At 39.0% G+C, this 23264-nt stretch overlaps 3 protein-coding genes across 3 annotated transcripts; 1 reads left to right on the plus strand and 2 right to left on the minus strand.

The window, feature by feature from the left end:
* Positions 1-11011: 11011 nt before the first annotated feature.
* Positions 11012-17166, minus strand: LOC129730151 (menin). Its single transcript, XM_055689233.1, has 2 exons — positions 15879-17166; positions 11012-15814 (listed from the first exon to the last, which is right to left on the minus strand). The coding sequence occupies exons 1-2, from the start codon at positions 16934-16936 to the stop codon at positions 14884-14886; spliced, it is 1989 nt and encodes a 662-aa protein (XP_055545208.1). The 5' UTR covers positions 16937-17166; the 3' UTR covers positions 11012-14883.
* Positions 17167-17991: 825 nt separating this feature from the next.
* LOC129729526 (uncharacterized) lies at positions 17992-19502 on the plus strand. The gene is made up of 3 exons (XM_055688158.1): positions 17992-18530; positions 18586-18742; positions 18795-19502. The coding sequence occupies exons 1-3, from the start codon at positions 18103-18105 to the stop codon at positions 19482-19484; spliced, it is 1275 nt and encodes a 424-aa protein (XP_055544133.1). The 5' UTR covers positions 17992-18102; the 3' UTR covers positions 19485-19502.
* Positions 19503-19652: 150 nt separating this feature from the next.
* LOC129727540 (mediator of RNA polymerase II transcription subunit 17) lies at positions 19653-22155 on the minus strand. The gene is made up of 3 exons (XM_055685462.1): positions 21967-22155; positions 20141-21905; positions 19653-20081 (listed from the first exon to the last, which is right to left on the minus strand). Exons 1-3 carry the CDS (start codon positions 22053-22055, stop codon positions 20001-20003), a joined length of 1935 nt encoding a protein of 644 aa, XP_055541437.1. The 5' UTR covers positions 22056-22155; the 3' UTR covers positions 19653-20000.
* Between the last annotated feature and the right edge of the window lie 1109 nt (positions 22156-23264).

Raw genomic sequence — 23264 nt, forward strand, 5'->3', positions numbered from 1 at the left:
AATCGACTTAATTGTTATCATATTTTCTGAAAAAAAAATTAAAATTGATACTTTTGTATGGAAAAACATGGAAAAAATACCAAGTTGTTTTTGTCCCATATTGAAAGTACCCGCATTACAGTCCCACTGCATGGTGGTACAAACTGCAAACATATAATTTTGCTCCAGATTAGTGTGTATCGGATTATTTTAAACATATAGAAGTATGCCATTTAATTAACTAGACTAATGTTGTTTTTCTGTAGTACAATCTACGTTGCCAATGATACTGCCGGTTGCTGGTTGAATTTATATTTATTTATTTTTGAAATGTACCCGCATATTTTGTCCCATTTTGTCTCTTTTTCAAGTTATATAACGTAAAACCAATTCCATCCATCCATGGTTTTTTGTTCTCAACGATAAACTTGTGGTGCCATGAAACTGTTATGGTCATTGGTTCTGGATGTAATTGCTGGAAATCCGAAAATTCACGGATAATATTAAATCGCCGTTTTCTCAACATGTTGTTTTTCATTATGGGACAGTTATCCTGGTACCGGCAGTTTAGTAAAGAACGATTTTGTCGTTCTACCTCACCGTTCGCTTGAGGCCAGTACGGTGATGTATGGTTGAGAAAGATCCCTTTTGTACAACACTAGTCCTCGAGGTCAGTTGCTACAAACTGCTTCGCGTTATCCAGAGTTATTGTACGCGGATTACCCCAGAGTCTGAAGAATTTGTCAAGCCTTTTGATCGTTTCTTTGGCGGTGATGGTGGTCATAATTTCCAAATCTACATGTCGGCTAAAATAGTCGATGACTACTAAAATGTATTCTCCTGAAGGTAACGGACCCAGGAAATCGATGGCGATATCCACCCACGCTTTAACCGGCAGAGTTCTGCGTTGCATCGGCTCTGGAGCATTAGGAATCTGTACCAATCGACAGCCTTCACATTTCTCGCAGACTTTTACCGCATCTTGGTCCATATTTGGCCACCAACATCGATCTCGCAATCGTCTTTTCATAGAGGATTGGCCAGGGTGTCCCTCATGAGCAAGCATCAACATTCGTTCTTTCAAAACTTTCGGGATAACCAATTTCAATCCCCGTATGACAATGCCATTTGCATAGGACAGTTCTGACCGAAAAGCTGAATATTGTTTCACATGGGTAGACGACCAATCCTCAGTCATGATAGCAAGTTTTACGGCCTGAAGTTCGGTATCATTATCTGTAGCTTCAGCTACCTCTGAAATGTCAATCGCAGCTGTTTCTTGGATTGACCGTATAGTACATTCGGTTCCTTGATCATAATCCGGCTGTTCGATTGCATTTGTCAATTCAGATAATGTAACTGCCATAACTCGTCTCATATACACCTCAGATTCGTTATCCCAAGACTGATCTGTGATATGGGAAGCCAATCGAGATAAAGTATCAGCAATATTCGAAGAACCCTTCCTGTAAACGAGCCTGAACCTGAATGCTTGAAGCCTCAGCATCCACCTTTCAATTCTAGCCGTTGGGCGTGAATTCGCTGTGAACAAAACCTCTAAAGGTCGATGATCTGTTTCTAACGTAGAAGATATCCCCATCAAGTAAATTTTAAATTGTTCGACGCCCCAAACAATTCCTAGCGCCTCCTTCTCTATTGGCGGATATCGTTGTTCGGTTGGCGACAAACTCCGCGACGCATAGCTGATGACCCGTGGTTGATTTTCCTTCAGTTGTACTAAAACTGCACCGAGTCCTACTCCACAAGCATCTGTCACCAGGGTCGTTTGATCATTCGGATCATAATATCTCAAATGCTCCAGATTACTGATACGTTTCTCAAGCATCTCAAAACACTCATTATGTCGTGTTACCCACTGGAAGTTGCTGGTATTCTTCAGGAGCTCACGCAAAGGATGACTTACCGTTGACAAATTCGGGATAAAACGAGAAACATATGTGACCAGTCCGAGAAAACTTCGGAGTTCTTCTTTATTTCGTGGTGGTCGGCATCCTGAAAGCGATTTATTTTTATCGTCGGAAGGGAGCACACCAGTTTCCGAAAGCTTGTGTCCAAGAAATTGAATTTCTTGTTGTTTAAACTTGCACTTGTGAATATTGAGCGACAGACCGTGGCTTTTAAGCACATCTAGCGTTTTCTTCACCGCATCATCATGTTCCTGTTCCGTCAATCCCCAAATTACTATGTCATCAATGAAAACTACAGTATGAGAACACTCAGCTAATATGCTTTCCATGAGATTCTGAAAAAATTCTGGAGCGTAATTGACACCGAATAACAGTCTAGTGTACCGAAAGAGGCCCCAGTTGGTGATGAACGTAGTGATGTCTCGACTTTCTTCGGCTAATTCGACCTGATGGAACGCCTGTTGTGAAATACTTGGCTCCGCTGAACCGTGATAACAAATCATCGAAAACGGGCAGGGGATGATTCAATCTTTGAATAGCCTGGTTTGCATGTCGCATATCGATACACAACCGCAGATCGCCGTTGTCTTTCCAAATTGGCACTAAAGGTGATACCCAGGATGTTGGTCTAGTTACGCGTTCCATAATGCCCATTTCCAAAAGTTCATCAAGTTTTGCCTTCACCTGGCCAAGTATGGGAATAGGACACCGACGAAGTGGTTGAATGACAGGCGCAACGGATCTATCTATAGGTAAAACTAACTGAATCCTTAATTTTGGGAAACATCTTCGTTTCTTTAACATGATTGACGGTTTGTCCAAAAGTACTCGGCAATCCAACCCGCAGAAGTCCCAGATTGCGAGCAGTAACTTTACCAAGCAACGATTTTTGTACACCCTTGATCACATAGAATGTAGTTTCTGTTGACATTACTTCAGATCCATCCATAACATCAAGAACAGCATTGAATACTGTCAAGAGCTTCAATGGTACTCTACCATAGGCAAGGAATCGCTTTAAATCGTCAAATCTTTGAGCAGAGAACTTAGCTCCTCCTAACTTCAACAAATCCCACGTCGTGTCGTCAATTAAATTGTGCGTTGACCCCGAATCGATGAGCATTTCGATTTCAATTCCTCCTACACGGCACTTGATGAACTCGTCATCTTCATTAGCGATATTGTAAACTGAAAATTCTTCCTGTGTGACTCCGTCACTGTCTCGAGTTTCGATGTTTCGTACGGTTCTGGATTGTTTAAAATTTCTAGAGTCTCGATTGAACCGATACGGAGAGTGTCTTCGTTTGGTTGCAGTTCTCCCAGCATTTGCTTTGCACATGGTCTGGAAATGTGCGATATTGCAACAAAGATGGCAAGGTTTATTCATGGCAGGGCTTTTTTCATTTTCATCATGCTTAATTCTACCGCAACGGGAACACCTTTCTCTATATGCCGGTTTTCCGTAGTCTTGGTAGTACGGAATCCTTTGCTTATTGATAAAAACACGATTGATTTCTTCTTTCTGAGTTGATACCGATTTCATCAAATATGCCTGCTGCTTGATTGACTGATATGCATTGATGATCTTCGTCGCGGCGTCCAGTGTGAGGTTTTCCTTTTCAAGTAGTTTTCGTTTGAGCTCTTCAGATGAATTTTGGATAACCTTGTCCATAATCGCTATCTGTCGGCATTGTTGCTCAGTTTTACCAAAAAAACATTTTTCTGCTTTCTGCTGCACTCTCAACAGAAATTTCTCAATTGGCTCATCATCAGCCGGAGACATGGACCAAAACTGAAATCTTTCAAAGCTCTTATGTTGCTTGGGAGAAAAATGTTCTTCCAGCTTCTGTTTTGCCTTCTCGTACGGATTCGCATTTGGTTCATCGACATCTTGAAGCTCTATACTAGAGATGGTCGGGTATGGGAAATTTGTTACCCGTACCCGACCCGTACCCGACTTATCAAGAACTTTCAAACCCGTACCCGACCCGAACCCGAAGTCAGGTTTGTTTAAAATACCCGTACCCGACCCGAACCCGAAAATTTTGTTTTCCAACTACCCGTACCCGACCCGTACCCGAAAGAAAAATACCCCGAAATTGCCGGTACCCGACCCGTCCTGGATTTTTTTCTTTTTTTTTAAATACCTGAATACCTCGCACATTTTATGCACTGATTGTTATATGTGGTTTCTCGAGATGATGGCCGGAGTTAGGCTACAACCGATTGTTCATGTGAACGAATGTTAATGAACCCAGAGTTCCAGGCGACATATTGGTTCTCCTTGAATCCAGCGTAGCACCTGTCACTGAGAACGTCCGCTCGTCTGATGTTGAAAAATTTGACCATATTTATCACGCAGCAAAATATCTATTCATAACTGTGTGCGGAGAATTTGGGTTCCATATCTCGTGTTAGTTACCACATATTAAAATTCATCGAGGATTTCAATTATTTACTTTGTATGTCTACGTATGATTCATATAAAATGCTGGAAATTTTTTATTTTGTTTTCGAGAGATCAATAAAAATTAAATAGAATTTTTTTGAAAGATTCATAATAACTTTATAATGAATCAGATCGAAACAACTAAAAGATCAGGATAAATTAACCTATAGTGGACCCCTTTTATTTTACTAATTTGTGTTTGTGATGCAGATTTGCTGGACAAGATGTTTCCAGATGGAAGTATTCTGAAAATCACTCGAGTTTTCACATACAATGAATTAATCTGGCGGGTGGTCCACTATAGGGAAGGGATCTCCTATATGTTAATTTACTAGAACAACACGGAGAATGACGAGGAATGCATGTCTGGTAGAGTTTAAAATAAACGACGAGTTTTATGTGCACATCGTAGCAACCTGAAATCTAAAATTCGGTATAACACAGATATTTCTGTACATGCGGCATCCCTGATCATAGTGCAAACCAAGACCTGGGAGGAAGAAACGAATACTAAACTAAAAATCGGTCGAAACAGATGAAACGGACATTTGTCGTTTTTTGATAGCGTGTAACTATCTTCCTGCTGTAACCCGAGCATGACTCAAACTAAGTTTTTAGTAACATCACGAATATTAAATGTGCAAATTCGTCTGTAAAACACAAATTTTTCTAGTCAGTTTCTTCAGATTTTTTTAAGTTTATATATATTCACGCAGACTTTTTTTGTTCACACATTTCTTTGACACGATTTCGCAGACTTGCAATAGTTTTACAATTGTACACCTCACCATTTTGTGAAACAAAAATCAACATTCAACCGTGATCAAGTGTATAGTTCGAATTTGTTGCCAAACGATAGTTTTATTGATACCCGAGTAATAATTACGGAGGAGGTATTCCACATATTACACGCTTTAACCACAACAATGCTTTAAAAAAATCGGCAAACTTTTTAAACTCGTAGCTTACTAAAAGACAGAAATATTACGTTTCAGAAAATATTATTAATTTTATTGCGTGTATGGATGTTATCATGATAAGTATTTTTCGAATAAGTTCACGGTCAAGTAAAATGCAATAATCCTTCCACAGTGATGACGTTGCCGGTGCAACTACAAAATTGTCGTTACATAAAACAGAAGTTGGTTAAGTAAATCCAGAAAGCGCAAGTTTAATAATCGGAATACGCTGGCAGGATTATTACTGAAAGTTTATGAAATTTATTATTTTACGTAAAAATAAACCAAAATATTTTGGGTAACCACACTGAATACAAAACTATGCTTGCGTTGTATATTTTATCAAGTAAGGCGATACCTTCAAGTTATTACAATACCTGCTACTAGAAGATGCTTTTTTCTCCTGGTTCAAATTTAAAACTCATTTTGATTCATTTGACTTTCCCACAGCTTCGTATCCGTTTCTCCCTCCCAGACCAAGCAAAAACACCTAGGCTTGAAAAGTTAATAATTAAATTCTCATAATGCACGAAAATCGAATTACCCGTACCCGACCCGAACCCGACCAGTTGAGAATTTTTCAAACCCGTACCCGACCCGAGCCCGAAGCCTTGGTTTTTAAATTACCCGTACCCGACCCGAACCCGAAAAATATTTTTTGGCGTTACCCGAAACCCGACCCGAACCCGTCGGGTACGGGTCGGGTACGGGTATCGGGTAAAAATACCCGTACCCGACCATCTCTACTCTATACCTCCCATTGCAAGCATTTGAGCTCATAACGTCGTAACGTTTTCAAACCACCGGATCCATATAGTCCAAGCTTTCCTGACCTCAGACGACGGTAGGTTGGAAAATTTAAATTGAGGTAGGTTGTAGGACGCTGGGTTGAAAACTGACTGAGCTTGCACAAATTCTTCCATGGGAGGATCCATTTTCCTGTTAAGAAAAAAAAACATCCAATGTTACCACATTGAATTCATGAACGCAACTGAGAACACAATCGATGAACCATGCTCATGATGCCTCTTATTGAGAAAACTTAGCCTCATCTTTCCTTCAAATGATTTCAATCACATATTAAAATTGTAATTATGGTTCAATAAGTGAATTTAATCACAAACATGCATCATCTCTCTCTTCTTGCATCTACCTGTGAATTTAATCACAACCTCTTCCAGGCCACAGGTTATAAAGTAAATTTAATCACAATCATTCATTTTGTTTCGTATAAACAAACATCTTGCATTCACCAATGAATTGAATCACGGCCCCTTGTTCAGAAAGCGCACGCAAATCGCATTTCATAACATCAAAAAAAACATACAACATTATCAATTCAATTACAACCGACTATTTTTTTCCGCTCTCTTTGAGTAAATATCACAGTGAATTGAATCACGCTCTCACAGCCTTCCTAGCCAACACACTTCCAATCTCGTTCCTATTGGAATTTCGAATGATCGCTTGAAATTATGACAACTTTGGTTCTACTTTGTCGATTCAGATAATAATTGAATTTTCATGAAAACATTCCTAAGAGTATCTATTTTCAATGCAAGCTAAATAACTTTTGTTATTCTTGTTTTTACAAAATCAAATATGAATACCGTTTCGTGAACCTCTTACTGTAAATAGCTTTAAAAAGTAATTGTTTTCGTTTGTTTAACCAAAACAGATCAAAGTGGTCCAAATCTTACAAAACACGAGCAATAAATATAGCGATATGACTATTTACATACTAAAAAGTTAGCGATTAGCGAAAGTTCCGCAAATGTGGGTTTAGCGTTTAGCGATTATCGAGCTAAATTTTCCGGTTAGCGACTTAGCGATTAGCGTCGCTAAATTTTCGGTTAGCGGTGCCCACCACTGCAATTTACCAAAGTTCTTGGTGTGCTTGTTCTTCAAAATGCTCCTGTGGCTTGTACGATAACTGGAACTCCATTCTAGGGTAAAAAAAAAACTGACAAAAGTAACTTTCGCAGTAAAGTATGTTCATCTTTCGAAGCAATTTACGTACGCCATCAGCAATTCACAGTTTTTCTAAATATTTCTATTGTCGCTTCTCTACAAAATTTAGCGATTAGCGTTTCGAAGGCCACAATTTTAGCGACGTTAACAGTTTCGCTACCCAGCTCAAAAATTAGCGAAATCGCTAAATCGCTAACTGAGTTTTAGCGTCGCTAATTAGCCAATTAGTGGAATGGTGCCCACCACTGGTTAGTATCAAATCAATTGTAGATGGATTCCTAATAGAAGAATAACATGTAGGACCATTTGGAAATAAAACTGAATAAAATCCAGCCGAGCAATCATTAAACAATATTTTTCCATTGGAATTGTTTTGAGCATTATTCCTAGATCGATATTTCGCATTAAAATCACCGGTGGTTGAAAATTTAGATTTATTTCTTGTGAGTTTTTGCAAATCTCCCTTGAAATAATTTTTTCGCTCACCAGTGCATTGAAAAGGCAAATACACTGCGGCTATAAATAAAATGCCAATACTTGTTTCAATTTCAATTCCCAAACTCTCGATAACTTTGGTTTCAAGATGGGGTAAAACACGATGTTTTACTCGACGGTGGATAACTAACTCCACCACCGGGAACATCAATTGTATCAAACCTATGAACTATATAATTTGGGTTCTTTTTTAGTTTAATATTTGGCTTCAAAAGCGTTTCAGTCACAACTGCAATATGCACATCGTGGACTGTTAAAAAATTGAAAAATTCATTCTCTTTCGCTTTTAAAGAGCGAGCATTCCAATTTAGAAAATTTACAGCATTATTTAAAATCATTGCTGAATTTCAATTTCATAACAATATTAGTTGTAAATTTTATACCTTCTTGAACAGCCTCGTACATCGAGTTACAGTTCAACAAAACGGACATTAGCTGCAGCATGGATTGTTGTAGGTATTCAATCTTTTCTGGAATGGACTACCTAAATCAATACTGGCTGACTTTTCAGCACCAAACACGAATGGTTTGTTACTGTTTGAATTTGAAATATTACCTGTAAGGCCACTGGCATATGAACAGCCTGGTGTTGCCTGAACAGGATTTTTTGTCTGAAATTTGTTTGAATTGTGTTTTTAATTTAAATTATTACCTACAGACACACCTGCTAATGAAAGTGCTGGTGATGCCTGAAGAGTATTGAAAGTGTTTTGATTACCCACATTGACAACAGGTTGTTTAGAATTCCTACGTTGTCTGGAAGCAATAATTTTTGACCTTACAGGACAATTAAAGAAATTAGATTTGTGATTTCCCCCACAATTTACACATTTGTGACTATTAGTGGTCTCTTTCACGGGGCAGATATCTTTCGTGTGACTAGTGTCACCACAAATCATACATTTTGCTGCTATATGGCAGTTTCGAGTTCCATGACCATAGGCTTGACAGTTCCGACATTGAGTAAGATTATGGATTTCTCCATGTCTCTTGAAATTTTCCCACTTTATTCGCACGTTAAATAAAACACGTGCTTTTTCCAAACATTTCAAATTATTTACTTTGGTACGATCAAAATGTACTAAGTAATTTTCCTGGTGTATTCCAGTTTGATTAATTTTGGCATTTGCCTTGCGTTTCATCAAAATTACTTGGTTGGGGGCAAAACCAAGTGATTCTGACAAACAATCTTTAATTTCCTCAATAGTTTGGTCATTTGAAAGACCTTTCAAAACAGCCTTAAACGGTCTCTCTTTTTTGGCATCAAAAGAATAAAATTTATACATCTTTTCAGTCAAATACTGTAAAAGATGTTTATGGCCATCAAGAGATTCGGCCAAAATACGAATTTCGCCTTGGCGGCCAATTTGAAAATTAACTTTCACATCCGACAGAAATGATGAAAGTTCTGATCGAAATGCTTTCAAATCTGCTACAAATACCAAAATAGGTGGAACTTTAACCTTCTTCATAACGGCTTTATGCTCAGAAGTTTTGATTTCTTGATCCCCAACGGAAGAAAGAATATCATACCTGTTAGTCGAAATTTCAGTGTCACTTGGAGGAGATGCCTCACGTTTCCTTAAAGCAGCATCAAAGCGAGCTTTTTTTTCCAGGCATAACTGGAAAACTTCACTACACTTCACTATATAATTTAAGTGAAAATATCTCAAACCAAATTTACTCACTAAACACTCGTTAACGTTAAAAAAAAAAAACAAATTTATTACTTTGCGTTTCAACTTACTTTGCGTTTTCTTTTAAAAAGATTGCCTGTTGAAAGCGAAAAGCAAAATTTCAATATCTATCGGTAGTCTAAGACCAAGACCTCGAGCTGCTGGTAAAATGCGACCGTACTGTAGGACGGATCAAGTCGATCTCGACGACGAGTATATATGTCTCTGATCAAGAACGGTACATGGGACATTGTTGAACTGCCCTCGAACCGCGAGGCTATTCGTTGCAAGTGGGTATTCAGAACAAAGGACAAGTAGGGGAACTTAGTGCGGCAGAAGTCTCGATTGGTGGCTCAGGGATCTACGCAGAAGTTCTGAGTCGACGTAAGATGTTGGTAAAGTACATGGATGCTTCATGAGAAGCTGGAAGAAATCATCAACATGAAGCAGCCAGAAGTTAACATCATGGGAGGAAACACAGTCTGCATGCTGAAGAGAAGTTTATATGGGCTTAAACAATTCGCCCGTGTGTGCAATCAAAACATTGAAGCATTTTTCCGGAAGATGGGACTCATGCCTTCGTCAGCAGCATTCACGTCTCTATATCCGTAAGAATAGCAATACGTTTACCTTCATCCTGATATACGTCGACGACATGCTTATAGCAAGTTAGACTGAGGAGAAGTACAACGCAATCTTGGTATATACTGCAACGAGCCTTTACCGTAACTAGGTGACGCAAAGCATTTCCCGAGTATCGAGACCGAAAGGGATGGCAGTGGTTTTAAGCTCAACCAGAAACAGTACATTCTGAAGCTTGCGGGACGGTTTGATCTGGAAAACGATAAGCCATCAAGAATACCGTTGGATTCTTTGTACCTACAGCAGAAGGAGGAGAACGAGTCACATTTGCCAACCAATGCTTCATGTCTGAGTCTCATCGGCGGTCTGCTGTACATTGCAGTTCAAACCAAAATTCGAGCTACCCAACACAGCTGGACTGGCAAAAAGCCAAGGGGGTTCTAAGGTATTAGAAATCTACATACGATCATAAACTATACCTCGGCTGGACTGGATATGTTTGCATACGCTGACTGAGCAGGCGACCATCGAAATCGGAAGTCCAACTACAGTTTCTGGATTCGACTTGGAGGGGTCATCAGTTGGGCTTCTCGCAAACAGTTGTGTGGCATTATCATTAACAAAAACCGAGGTCGTGGCATTAAACGAAGTGAGTCAGGAGTTAGGCTGTCTTCAAACCAGTTCCTACCTACGAAGATAATCAAAGCTGCATTCGTTTGGTGGAAAGCGACAGAATTGAGAAGTGATCAAAGTAACGGTTAGTTAAATAAAATTTTCTTTATTGTTCCAACTGCCAATCGGAGTAGTTTGTTCTACGGCTCTAATCAATTAACAAGAAAAAACTCAGAGATCACGCCTTCTATCTCACGAGGCTGTTTGGTTAGATGATAAACTTTCACAAACCTTTATTCGTATTAGGTGGGACTTAGGCAAGAATTTTTCGGATGCGACTAAAAACTGGAAGCTACAGTCTGCCTTTCCCTTTTGATGTTTATTTTCATTGCAGCATTTTTTTTTTAAGTTGTACACATGGTCTACACGGCACAAAAGCCGGCCTGTTACTTGCCTATGATGGCGAACGGTGTTAAGCTTCCGTTCGGGTACTATCGCTACTGTAATATCTTAAATATGTTGAATCGATTACTATAGAACTTGGATTTTCTGCTCGAGGAATAGATGATTGTGTCCTTGTCTCTTGTTTAACTGTATTAGTCCGTATCAGTGAATTTGCCCTTACAATTCCGCATCCTCTACCGTGTAACCAAACTTTCAACCGTATGTATGAGTTGTGTGGGTCGCTCTAACTGTTATTGCAATTTTCAACAATCAACTATGTTTGTACCATGCGAAACAAATATTAGTAGTTTTTTTCCTTCGTTTGTATCGTTCCACTCGGAAAAGTAACTAGGGTTTACAAATTTCAACATCAAGTTTCAACTATAGAGATAATTTATTCTGCTACTTTAGAAATGCTTAACTCATTCTAACAACTGAATTTATAATAACGATGCGTTTCAAATGTATGTACGACGCTGTTTATGTTATTTATGATGCGTACTAAGAAAGAACATTTATTGTGTTTGTTTGCTTTTTTTTTTCATTGGACAAACAAATTTTTACTCGTTAGGAGCTTTTTGTTTGTCTTATATGTTATTTGCTTTTCCGTCTACTTCTTATATAAATATATGAATAGTATCTCAAAAATATATATAGTATCATATTGTGTATGCTTTTTTTCTGCTCTCGCACGTGTTTTCTCCAAGAAGTGTTTCTCCTATGCTGTTAATTTCATCTCGTTCATTTGCTTACGAATATTCTAGAAAGTTATGATTTTTTTGCTGTGTAATCTTTCTGCTGAAAAAATTACTTTTACATTCAAAGTATCTAAATTTGTATTTTTTTTATTTTGTTTTATTTTTTTTCTCAAATACATATTATATACTCATCACAGTTATCTATATTACAATAGCAGTAGGTAATAATATTTATTACCAGTTTATTTTTTTGTTTTGATACCAACTTGGAAATTGATGAAAGAAACTGTTTTGAATAATTCTGTTGTTTTGTGTGATTTGTAATAGTGAAGAGATGTTATACCTATGGTACATGTAAAACTTAAACTAATTCTATATATAATTGCGCAGAGTGTGCTGATAGTCACACGAAAACAATGGTTTGCAAAAAAATAAAAATAAAAGCGTAGTTCTCTTTTAATAGAAGTGAAGTGTTAACAATATTTTTTTTAATCTTACTTTTGAAGGAATCACTGTTTAATTGCGTGACTGACTACTAACTGAAGCGAAACAACTAGCCTCTGGAAAGACATTTCTTCGTGATGGCTTACTTAGTATGCTTGAGCAGTTTAAACTGCTGAGGAATCAGAAAAATTGGTACTCTTAGTAATTCTATAGCACATTAGAGTCTGGTGGCTGATCATGTTTGATAAAATAATGTTTAAACTTGTACTATTTATTTGTGGCATACTCTCACTTAAATCCAGGACTATCTGCACTAAAATGGTTACATAAAAAACAGCTAACCTACAGTGAGCTTTAAAAATAATCAGTTCTGCAAATTATAGTTTCGTATTTTGATTACTGACTTCAGCCTCCTTGTGGAGTTCAATAGCTAATTGTTTTGAGATATTTCAATACAGCCACTCACATTTAATGTTGTTTTGATTTAAAAACTCAATCTTTAAAGCGTATAAAAGTGTTTCTTTATAAGAGTTTAACCTTAACATAAATAATTCTCCTCAGATTTGTAATGTAATATTATGTTGATTACGAGTGAAGGTTCAATTTTGTAGTTTTTTTTCTACAAAGGTACTACAAAAATATTACACGGTGCCACACTAAATTAACGTAGTTTTAACTCTGTTTTTGTGTGTGTATTTATATAATGAATTTGCTCAATTTATTTTGAAGTAAAATAGCACCGTGAATATTTTAGAATAAACAATTGAAGGTGCTGTTTCTTAATAATAATAAAACAGATGAATTTGCCTTCAATTTTATGTGGAAATTATTTTGCTTACGAGTCTAATGATGTAACTTAAGTAATCGTCTTATAAAACATATCTAAAATAAATATATTATTAGTGCTCTCCGTGACTCTCTATTGCTAGTCACTGCTCAGTGATAACATTCCATTCTCGATTTGATCTAGGATCATTGAATATTCTATCGATCAGAACTGGGACACGGACAAAACTGATAACGAATCTCCTCATCCGAACATTCCACGGTTCAGTAGTACCGCTAATGTGCGCACTAATTCTTATCATAATCATCAAAGGTGATAAATTATTAGCTTCAAATAATTGCATCTTACAAGTAACTGAATAATCGTGCATGACTGGTTTGCCATAGAAGATGATTTCGGAGATCAGTGTAAAATAAGTTGGCGAGCCATCCCGCTTTCCAGAATTTTCCAACGAGATGTTTGTAATGTTGTTTCACACATTATAGGATAAATAAAGCGAGTCTTTCAGACGTGATTTCGTTGTAACAAATTATTGGTCTAAACATGAACAAACATAGACAAATTTGATTTGCCAGAAACGGGTTATTTAACATACTATGCAGCTAATTTTCCGGATTTTGCGAGTATCTGAAATTTCTAGAACGCTACAATTCCATGGTAATTGTTCACGTTGTTATCATGTGTTGCTGGCTGCTAATTTTCTACAAACAAGATGGCTCAAAGAGTCAGAAAGTGTACGGTGTACCCAGGCAGAAAAAACAAAACGAATGACCATGTGGTAATGATAAAAATGTATATCTAAAACTATTTAAGAGAATAATAATAAAAAATCGCAATATCGCTATAACTTCTGCAAATTTTAATCCCAATCCGTTCCATTATCCGATATTTCTTCAGTCTGACGTTAATTTTTGCTTTTCCTTTTTCAATTGTTCCGTCATTTTCACCCTCAATCAAGCCAATCCAATATTGATATAAAAAGATCGTCCAACCGATTTCTAATTTGTATCAGTTCCAATCCGTTAAGAGTGTGTGATAGTGTATAGTGTATGTATGTGCGCGTTTTTTCCTTTTTTTATCTCAAAATGTTTGTCCAATTCAAGGTACCTGATTAGCGTTACGTTTTTGTATGTTTCTAGCTTCCTGATTTTGGTTCTAAAACTCAAACTTCTGTACTAGGTACATTTTTGATATCTTATCAATTTTGATCTAGTAGGAAACCCCGACAAATTTTGCATTTTTGTACTTTCATCAATTTAGGGCTGTAAGCAGTTTAATTTACTAATGATTGAGGTCAAAAATTTCGATTCCTTTGAATTTTGGATAATAACTTCTGTTCAGTTTTAAGGTTTTTTCGCGAGCGTATACTCTATAAATTTTTCTTTGACTGATGCATTGTTTTAATATTTTTTTTGTCGTCCGAATAGTACAGATTTGATCTGTACCAATCAGCCAGTCGCGGCGGTAGGCGACGAATTTGACATAGCTCTGGTCACGATAGCTTCCTTTAGAAGGAAATATTAGTATCAATAGTAGTTTGCTAACGCAGTAACAACGAAAACTTCAATAAATAGAAACAGGTAAGAAAACAGAATCAGTTAACATCTAAAACTATAAATATAGGTTTGCTTTCTAAAAAAATGGCATCACAATGCTTGCTCGAAAATATTATGAAAGACAGCGTAAATATCTTGTCCTTAACAAAGTTCGAATCATGCACTTTTTAAGCGCATTTAAATACCAATAAGTATTAATAGAAGTAGTAATAGTAATAGGTACTAATTTAAAAACAATCACAAAAAAGCAAGCCTAAAACAGAAATCAGGGAATGTTTCCGTTACCGAGAAGATGGAAAGGTTTTACTCCCTTCGGGCTCGCTTTGAACGAGTATTGGCCTCGTTCTCCTGGAGACCTCCTTGTGGAGCACCCCCTTGCTGGGTGCGAGACTTTTTACCACCTACCTGTACCTGACTCTGGGCCGTTATTTGCAACGAAATGGCATTGGTATTCAATTTTTCCGCCAGCAACAGGTCTTTGAGTCCTTTCATTTTCTGACTGTACAGAGTAATCAGCGGCCTTTTCGGACCACCATCTTCCGAATCTACCAGCTCGAGAGTGTCCTTACTCGTTTCCAGTTTAGAATCCGTTTCCTTTTTCTCGACGGATTTTTCTTTCCGACCGTTTCGACCAGTCGCAGCGCCAGCCGTCGAAGAACCATTATCTTCACTCGCGGCAACTTCACTATCCTCGGAGGTAAATGGTTGCCCACCACCCTGTAGCAAGAATTCCGGATTTAGAAGCTTTTCTCCGCACTTACCGACCAATGCCTCAAGCGATTTAGGTAATCCTGGTTTGCCGTTTTCTAAGTTGGCATCTGATTTGTTAATAATATTATTATTGTTGTTATTCGTAACTTGACCGGCATTGGCGGTTACTTTAGCCTTCTCCGCAGTATTGCCATTGGTATGGTGCAGAAGCCGATGAAAAGCACGGGGCGACTGTTCACCACATTTTATTATCACCTGTGATCGAATATCATGATCAAACTTAGCAATTGTTGCCACTAGTGGCTTGGCCCATCCAATATGAAGTATGGGCGTTAAACTTCCTTCTTCCCACATGCAGATCCCGTCATAAAATCGAAGCAAATTAGCGAAGCAGTGCGAGTCGCGTAAAATACTTTTTGCTGAATGTCCAGAGCTTTCGAGCTTCATGACCTGCGGGATAAGTTCATTGGCAATATCCAAAAACTCCTTGTAAATCTCTTCATCATCCCGTGAATAATTGTACCTGGAAACACAAAATATTTGTTGAACCACAACATACTCAAATTTCCTAAATGAAGTTTACATACAGTCTAATAACATCACTGCTGTCAGCCCATGAAGCGAAAGCTTCACGATACATGTTTCTCCTGTAGTAAAAACCGCCCTGATACGTGTACGGATAGACGTGATGGTTTTTGTAGTAAGTTTGGGCCGATCGCACCGATTCAGCATACAGTTCTTCGCAACTCTTCCGACCGCTGGTAGGCGATACCTCTTCTAACTCCCCCAAGCAACCCAGCGCCATCGGATACTTCTTCAGGTGGCCCATATCATACAAGTGCCAAAGAAGTTGCTGCTGCAGATCTGCCACCTCCAAACATGCACTGGTTGCCGTTAGCGAAGGGTTAATGGCCGAAATGATTGCCGCCACTTCCATGTAGCGATTGCACACGACCGGATTCCCTGCCACATACAGCCATGTTTGGGACTCAACCCCCGGCGCTACAGATTGGCCTCGTTTATCTTCGGCTCCTTTGCCATGCCAGGTAACCTCTATTGTCTCATCACCCGTTTTGCCGAATACCACCCAAACATGATCCTCCGAAATGGCTAAATGAACGTCTCTGTAGCCTAGCATCTGACATCCAGCTACGACGGCAAATGCCACGCCAAAACAATCCAGCTTATTGCCGCATAGATAACTGTACAGGCTCTGCAGATGAGCGCGATCTTTGTACGAGCTTCGCAATAACGAGTTCCAAATGATATCCGATACTTTTTTGATTACTTCCCGGCTGGCAAACTTCGAATCCGTTGTATTCTTAACCAATAACTTTTCGATGGGGGCAAGCACCAGTTTGAACTTTTTGTAAAGTCCTTCAATGACATCGTACTTGATGACCGGAAAATTGCTAATGCCCTCAATATGCGGCTGCAGTTGATGATTCGCAGCGGAACCGGTGGTGGGGGTTGTCTCCAGTACCTTAGTTGTTAACGAGTGCTCTATCATTCCGGTCACAATAGAGAGCAGCGTTAGATCTGGTTCTTCTTCCCGGTTGTTGATTTGCTGGCGGAACAACTTTATCACGTCCGGGATGGTTCGCAGCGGGAACAGTTTAATCACATCGTCGCAAAACTCCGTCATGGCAGGCGGCTTACGACGGAACTGCTGGTTTAAAACGCGTATCGCCCGTACCCACGGCTGGCTGGCCTATTACACCACCGAAAAATCTGTATTTCTGGGACAAGCAAGCAAAAATATGCCACTTTTCACTTACGTCGCCGCAAAATTTTCTTCATTTGACGTTTCTGATTCATCTTTTTCAAATTTGTTTCTTTTTTTCTTTTCCAATGTTTGGTGCTTGGCATTTTCAGCTCTTTTGCGCATTTTCCAAATCTGGCACAGATCTACGGAAGGGCGTACTCGTAGAAGTATACAAACGGAGCGAATGTTTTTGAGTTTTTTCGGAATAAAAAATCACTGAAAATACTTGACGATGTTACGTAACATAAACATGTGCAACGAACGGATGATAATCCATAGATCATCGCACAAAATCTTTTTAACCTCACTCTTTTGACAGATAGTGGTAACTTTGTTTACATTCTAGACCTTGTCCTTTTTTGCAATCGTGTGCATATTGGAAATGCTGCTCAATTGAAAATTTGTTTTAGTGTACTGGTACCAGAAACACAACATTCAAAGACCATTTTAGTCACAATTAAAATTATCTACTGATTTTTTCAAAAATAATCACGACTAAAATTTATTCAGTTTGTTATACCTTTTAATGCCATTTTTACAAGCATTTTTACTACTCCAATAAAAAATTGCAACGCCAACCAATATGTTGAAATTAATTCAAAAGGTTGCATGAATATGTATTTTTGAGTCTTGAGAAGTTAGTTCACAATGATAATAAAAATTTTAGGGATCAAATATTGACCAAAAAAAAACAAGGATATTTTGTAATTCATATATAGAACCATGATGTGTAGAACAGCTCTATACACCATAAAGTAAAGTAAGGCAAACTGAATTATTCAATTGTTGTTAGCTTGAATTTCATTTTCGGATTCGCTCCCTTGCAAAATATCCAAAATATGGTTCAACATATATTCCGTCAAGAAAGATTTTAAATTTCGAACGCGCAACTCTGGTTCTAGTGTGTATCAGCTCTATTATAGCTGTGATGACAGACCACCAGAACGACCAGAACCGAAGCTGTAGCTGTAGCTTTGAACGCCAGTGGTGTAAATATTTTGAACTTGTTTGCTTTCATACAATTTCGTGATTTGGCTGGTTCGGCAATGTTTCAAATAATTAAAACTGGCCGGAATAAAATGCAAGAGTTGCATTATCTTGATTATCCTCCCAAGGAGGCGGACTCACCTACTCCCCCGCCTTCGGCAGTGATGATTAGGACCAACTTCAACAACAGTCCTGGAACTAAGCGACAGTTTGTGAAAGTGAATGAGGAGATGTTTGTTCAAGAGATAAAGAAGCGTCCCATTCTATACAACACCACTATGAAGGACCATAAACGGTTCAGCACCAGACACGAAGCTTGGTCGGAGGTTGCCACTGCAATGAATTTGTCCGAACAAGAGTGCAAGAAACGGTGGCGAAGTTTACGGGACGCTTTCATGAAGGTGGTTCGCAATAAGAACGAGGAAGAACAAAAAACTTGGGTTCACTATCGACTTCTGGAATTCCTGCTGCCGTATATTGGGAAAAAGTACAAGTTGGTAGAAATGAAGCTAGAGCTACTATAAATATAACTGTTTTTCTAGAGGAAAACGATCCAGGGAAATCGAATGTCTTGAAGGTTTCGATAATGATGATGAGGATACAGAATACGTGGAATTCGAAGAAGAAATCTGTAAAAATTCAAGAGAGCCTATAACTGTGTCCTATGTTACTGAAGATGGACAAGAAGTTTTTCAAATGGTAATAAAAGAAAGATAATGTAACGTAATTACTAATAATAATTCATTTGCAGCTACAAGACCCGGACACTATACCCGAAGGTGCTGTAATAGGAATAGAGACAGAGGATGAGGATGAACTCGAGGAAAATGATATGTTGCATGATACTGATGCATATGAAGAACGATTAGATTCCACTATGCTGGATCTCCATACATCGTACGAAACATCGGGTCAGCAATCACATTTACGGGATATCAAACAAGAGTCATTCTGCGATGGAGATGGATCTGAGATCCACATCGAAGAAATCGAAATGGACTCTGTTATTAGCGAAGAACATAATGTTGATGGTGATGAAAAAACGAAAAACACGAAAATTGTACATGAAAATCATACTGATTTCACAAGCACGGATCATTTGCTGGACAAATCAAATGTGTGTGCAATCGTTTCACAGGAAGACACTGCACTTTCGATGGCGAACCTAGATGCCAGAGTAAATTTAGCTTCGACGCAGGCACCTGCCCACTCAATTCCAGAACCACAACCTGTACGGGTAAAAACACCGGTAAACACGAGCTGTACAACGGTGCAGCGAGAAGCAGAATCTAACACTAGAACAAGCGATTCTGACGAGAAGTTTCTACTGTCGTGTGCTCCCATTTTGCGACGGTTACCAAACAAAAAGAACCAGCTGGCGAGACTGAAAATACAGCAATTGCTTTTTGAGTTAGAATATGATGAAAAATATAACAGTTAGACAGCATGTCAACGTTTAACCCTGTATGCTAACGTTTAACCCTGTGGGCTACGATATCACAAATCTTGCCATGCAATTCAAGCAGAATAAGATCTGTTTAACTTTTTGACCTCAAACATTCGCTGATGGAAATTCTTTCAAAATTATTTATACATTTGCTAACTTCGCCTTGGTAATTAGGTATGTTTTATATGCTACGTGTATTCTTGTAATATATTTTATCTTTACGTAATAATTTCTGAATGAGATGGTGAAGACTTTTCCACAATACGTCCAGAGGATGGTGTTGCAGATAATTAAATGTAAATGAACATTGTTCCCTTATTCTGTTGAAACTGTTTTTTTAATTGGCATCTCGCAAGATGGTTACATTTTCTGGCAAATTACCATATCTTTTCAATCCATTCGGGAGCTGCCGAGCTCTAGGGTAAAGTGATTTACCAAATCAGAGTGGTGGTTCTGCATACTTTCATTGTTCGAAACCGCGTCGTCTAAAAACAGCCTCTCCAGTATTGGTTAGGACTGGCTGGTCAAGCTAGCCATAAGGAATTCCATTTTGTTGTGAAAATTCTTTCCCTCCATTTTGTCGAAACGGACCTACAATTAATAGAGACAAAGATTTTGAGATTCTCTCCTGCGTGCAGACTTCTACCTACCTCTTTAAAGTGCCCTCCCAGATGTTCCCAGTGACGCCCTTGAACTAACGACCCGGGGAAAAAATCTTTTCCTGGACTTTGGGCAATGTACACTTTCACATCAATCTGTGGATCGCACCGTACCTGTACCGCAACCAGGCGATCGCTGTTCGGTGATGCGAGTACACATGAGCTGGCATTACCCAGTGGTTCCACTGAACCGATGCCCAGATGGCTACTGTTGGACGAGATTTGCCAAGCCATGCACTTGGCCAGATTCTGGAGGCAAATAATCTGATGCTGACTGATTTGGCAATAGATCAGATCACGTAACTCCTGCATTTCGTAAGACATGTGCATGATACGTCCATCTCGACAAATACACTTGAGAGAGCGTTCCTTCACATGGATGACCAACGATGTCCGCAAATTGGCGTCGTATCCGTGTGAAGTAATATTAATTTTAACACATGACATGGTGGGGCTATTCATAGCGTTCCAGTGGGATGTGATTTGAGGGTCTTTGACGTCTTTCGCCAATGTGTCGAGAACGTACTGAGCCCTGCGACGGGTAAATATATGTTGAGCTTGAGCGATGATCTGTTCCAATAGGGTTTGCGATTTAGTCATCTCTAATAACTCGTATCGATCGAAGGCCGACGGTCCTGCCAACATACGTTTCTTACTCGGCCCAAGTGGAGCGCTGGCGGGATGCGGAAATGGATGGTGGGTATTTTTATGATGGAACTCACGAAGCAACTGGTGCAGGGAATGTTCCAAAACATGATCGTGATCCTTGATAGGTTCCGAACTGTTATTCGAATCAGAAGACGTTGAGTGACATAGCGATATTATCAATTGAATTCCAGGTAATAATGTCGCCCGAATCTGGTTACCGACTACTACATGCGGTATTGGCGCTTGCAGCTGAACAGCTTCTCTAGCAAGCTGATTGAATAGCTCCTTGCAGAACAAAACATTCTGTGCGAACTCTAAAGTTTGTTGCCACGCCCCAGCCTGGGAACTGTGCAACTGTGTAGATCCCATCATATTGACAGTAGCTGTGCATAAATCTTCCTGGTCCTTCTGAGTGATGACTTTAATGAATGCGACTCCCTGTAGCTCAGTGGGTACATTAACTCTTAATGCCGAATTTATTTTTGGCCCTGGAGGTATTCCACCGATAGTGGTCGGGCCGCTGCTGCCTTCTTCACTCGATTCTTCATCCTCCGCCTTTGTTACCTCGAACATGCCAGGGTGCATGAATCTGGATCCGGCCGTTCGATAACTCAGATCCCCAATAATAGTATTCGATACCTTTTTCAAGCGCCAGTTTCTCCGTAATCTAAGCAACTCAATGTGGAAATCGGGAATACTACGAGCTCCTCCTTGATCTGTGTGAGCTGTTTTTAGTCGTTCGGCTCCAGTTAATAATATGTTAGCAGCGCTAGCCAAAGCTTTCTTTCTCGCATAAACTTGTACCATCGGTTTAACCTCCGGTGGATCTTGCGGAATAGGGTCCAGTACCATGAAACGTTTCTCCTTGGCAATTGAAAGCACATCCGACAGAACGCAAACTTCCGTATAGGCTTCCTTCAACTTGTTGCGAACTGAATCCCATGGCCATAGACTTGACTGAAACAGAGCAGCTGAGTCTTTCGATTCGTCGTCCTTCTTTTCATCTTCCTTTTTTATACTTTGCTGAACTAAGTCGATATCGTTGGCGGTTTTGCTAAAATCAATTTTTGCTGCACATTTTGCCAAATGTTCTGACAATGTAGGCGGTCTAATGAAATAACAGAATAAGGAAAAATGTTTCAGGTTTGTTGTTCAGTGCAATTACTTACAGTTGATATATTTCAGTCCCATCGTAGGCGATCTCTTGAATTTGATTTTCAATTGGAGCTTCGACGCTTATATTGGCTGAAATTGACATTTTATGTGTTTTTTTAAATGGCTTTCTACTGCAAAAATCTAGAAATATTGGATAAAATAACTCGGCATCAATAAGCCATTTCCAGCGTTCCAGAGTGTCATCTGTGCTGTCAAAAGTGTTTCTTTTTTTTGTTGACCTTGACGTTTATCGTTTCGTTAAAACATTTAAGGAAAGGATCGACAAAAGGGTCAACTCTTTAAAAGAAATATTTCCGGAGCATATTGTGATTAGGGCGAATCAAAGCAACGCACTGTTTACTCAAAACTTAAATATTGTGAGTTTCACTGAAACTACAGACGGTGTTATGAACAGATATGCAAAGAGTGAGGTCGAAAACTCCAGGTGAACCGTCAAATCGAGGCTCCAAGTGTGTAAAGTAAACAAACTCATGCGTGTTACTTTTCGTATAGAATGTGTGTTGCGATCAGTTTAAATTCTGTGAATCACGTGCAATTATGGTTTCAATGAAAAATGTGTTCGTCATGCTCATGTTATGAGTGATGCATTGGAAATTATTATAATTGTATGAACAAGCACTGAAACTCAGTAATATATCCTTACAAAGTTTCGAAATTTCATTACACTTTCTAGTGCGTATGAAAAGTCATGCGAAAATAGATGTGGTTGCCAGAATTGTTTAAAATAAAATATTAGCAAAGGGTTGCCATATTTACTGCTTTTCTCTTTGCGTATCTCTTTATAACACAGTCTCTAACTGAAACTGGAACTGATTGTGGTCCCCGTGGCTCTGTGGCGATGTCGGTCGGCTAGCTCTCCCACACGGTTGTGATATCTCGGGTTCGATTCCCGATCGAGTCGAGGATCTTTTCAAGCTGGAAATTTTCTCGACTCAGCACTGGGGCACGGTGTATCGTTGTACTTATCCTACACATACAAAATGTGCCAAAAACAATATCGATAACGAATTCTCTCAACTAACCTAGTTGATCGAGACCGCTATTAGCCCCCCCCCCCCAGGCTAAGCGTGCGATATTGTTTGTTGTTCTAACTGAAACTTGTTCGCCGCGCTATAAACCGAAATTCTGAAACCAAATGCCCTTCTTGGTTGCCGAATCGGTTTTATTTTCCTCGGGACACTGTAAGCAAGAGCCAAGATTGAATCTACCTGTCTTGGCAACCCTTTCCAAAATCAAAACAAACTTCGATTCTGGCAGCACACTGAAGGCGGCGTCAGAGGTGCTAGGTTTA

Source organism: Wyeomyia smithii, chromosome 3 (genome assembly GCF_029784165.1).
Source record: "Wyeomyia smithii strain HCP4-BCI-WySm-NY-G18 chromosome 3, ASM2978416v1, whole genome shotgun sequence".
NCBI classification, from domain to species: Eukaryota; Metazoa; Arthropoda; class Insecta; order Diptera; family Culicidae; genus Wyeomyia; species Wyeomyia smithii.

Bases quoted from the DNA above. Each gene is read 5' to 3' on its own strand.
- LOC129730151 (XM_055689233.1), bottom strand. From the start codon at position 16,936: ATGACGGAGTTTTGCGACGATGTGATTAAACTGTTCCCGCTGCGAACC. The intron at 15,815-15,878 runs GTATGTAAACTT...TTGTGTTTCCAG, and splicing joins AGCAGTGATGTTATTAGACT to GTACAATTATTCACGGGATG.
- LOC129729526 (XM_055688158.1), top strand. From the start codon at position 18,103: ATGTTTCAAATAATTAAAACTGGCCGGAATAAAATGCAAGAGTTGCAT. The intron at 18,531-18,585 runs GTACAAGTTGGT...CTGTTTTTCTAG, and splicing joins CTGCCGTATATTGGGAAAAA to AGGAAAACGATCCAGGGAAA. The intron at 18,743-18,794 runs GTAATAAAAGAA...ATTCATTTGCAG, and splicing joins GACAAGAAGTTTTTCAAATG to CTACAAGACCCGGACACTAT.
- LOC129727540 (XM_055685462.1), bottom strand. From the start codon at position 22,055: ATGTCAATTTCAGCCAATATAAGCGTCGAAGCTCCAATTGAAAATCAA. The intron at 21,906-21,966 runs GTAAGTAATTGC...TTATTTCATTAG, and splicing joins GGGACTGAAATATATCAACT to ACCGCCTACATTGTCAGAAC. The intron at 20,082-20,140 runs GTAGGTAGAAGT...TATTAATTGTAG, and splicing joins TGGGAGGGCACTTTAAAGAG to GTCCGTTTCGACAAAATGGA.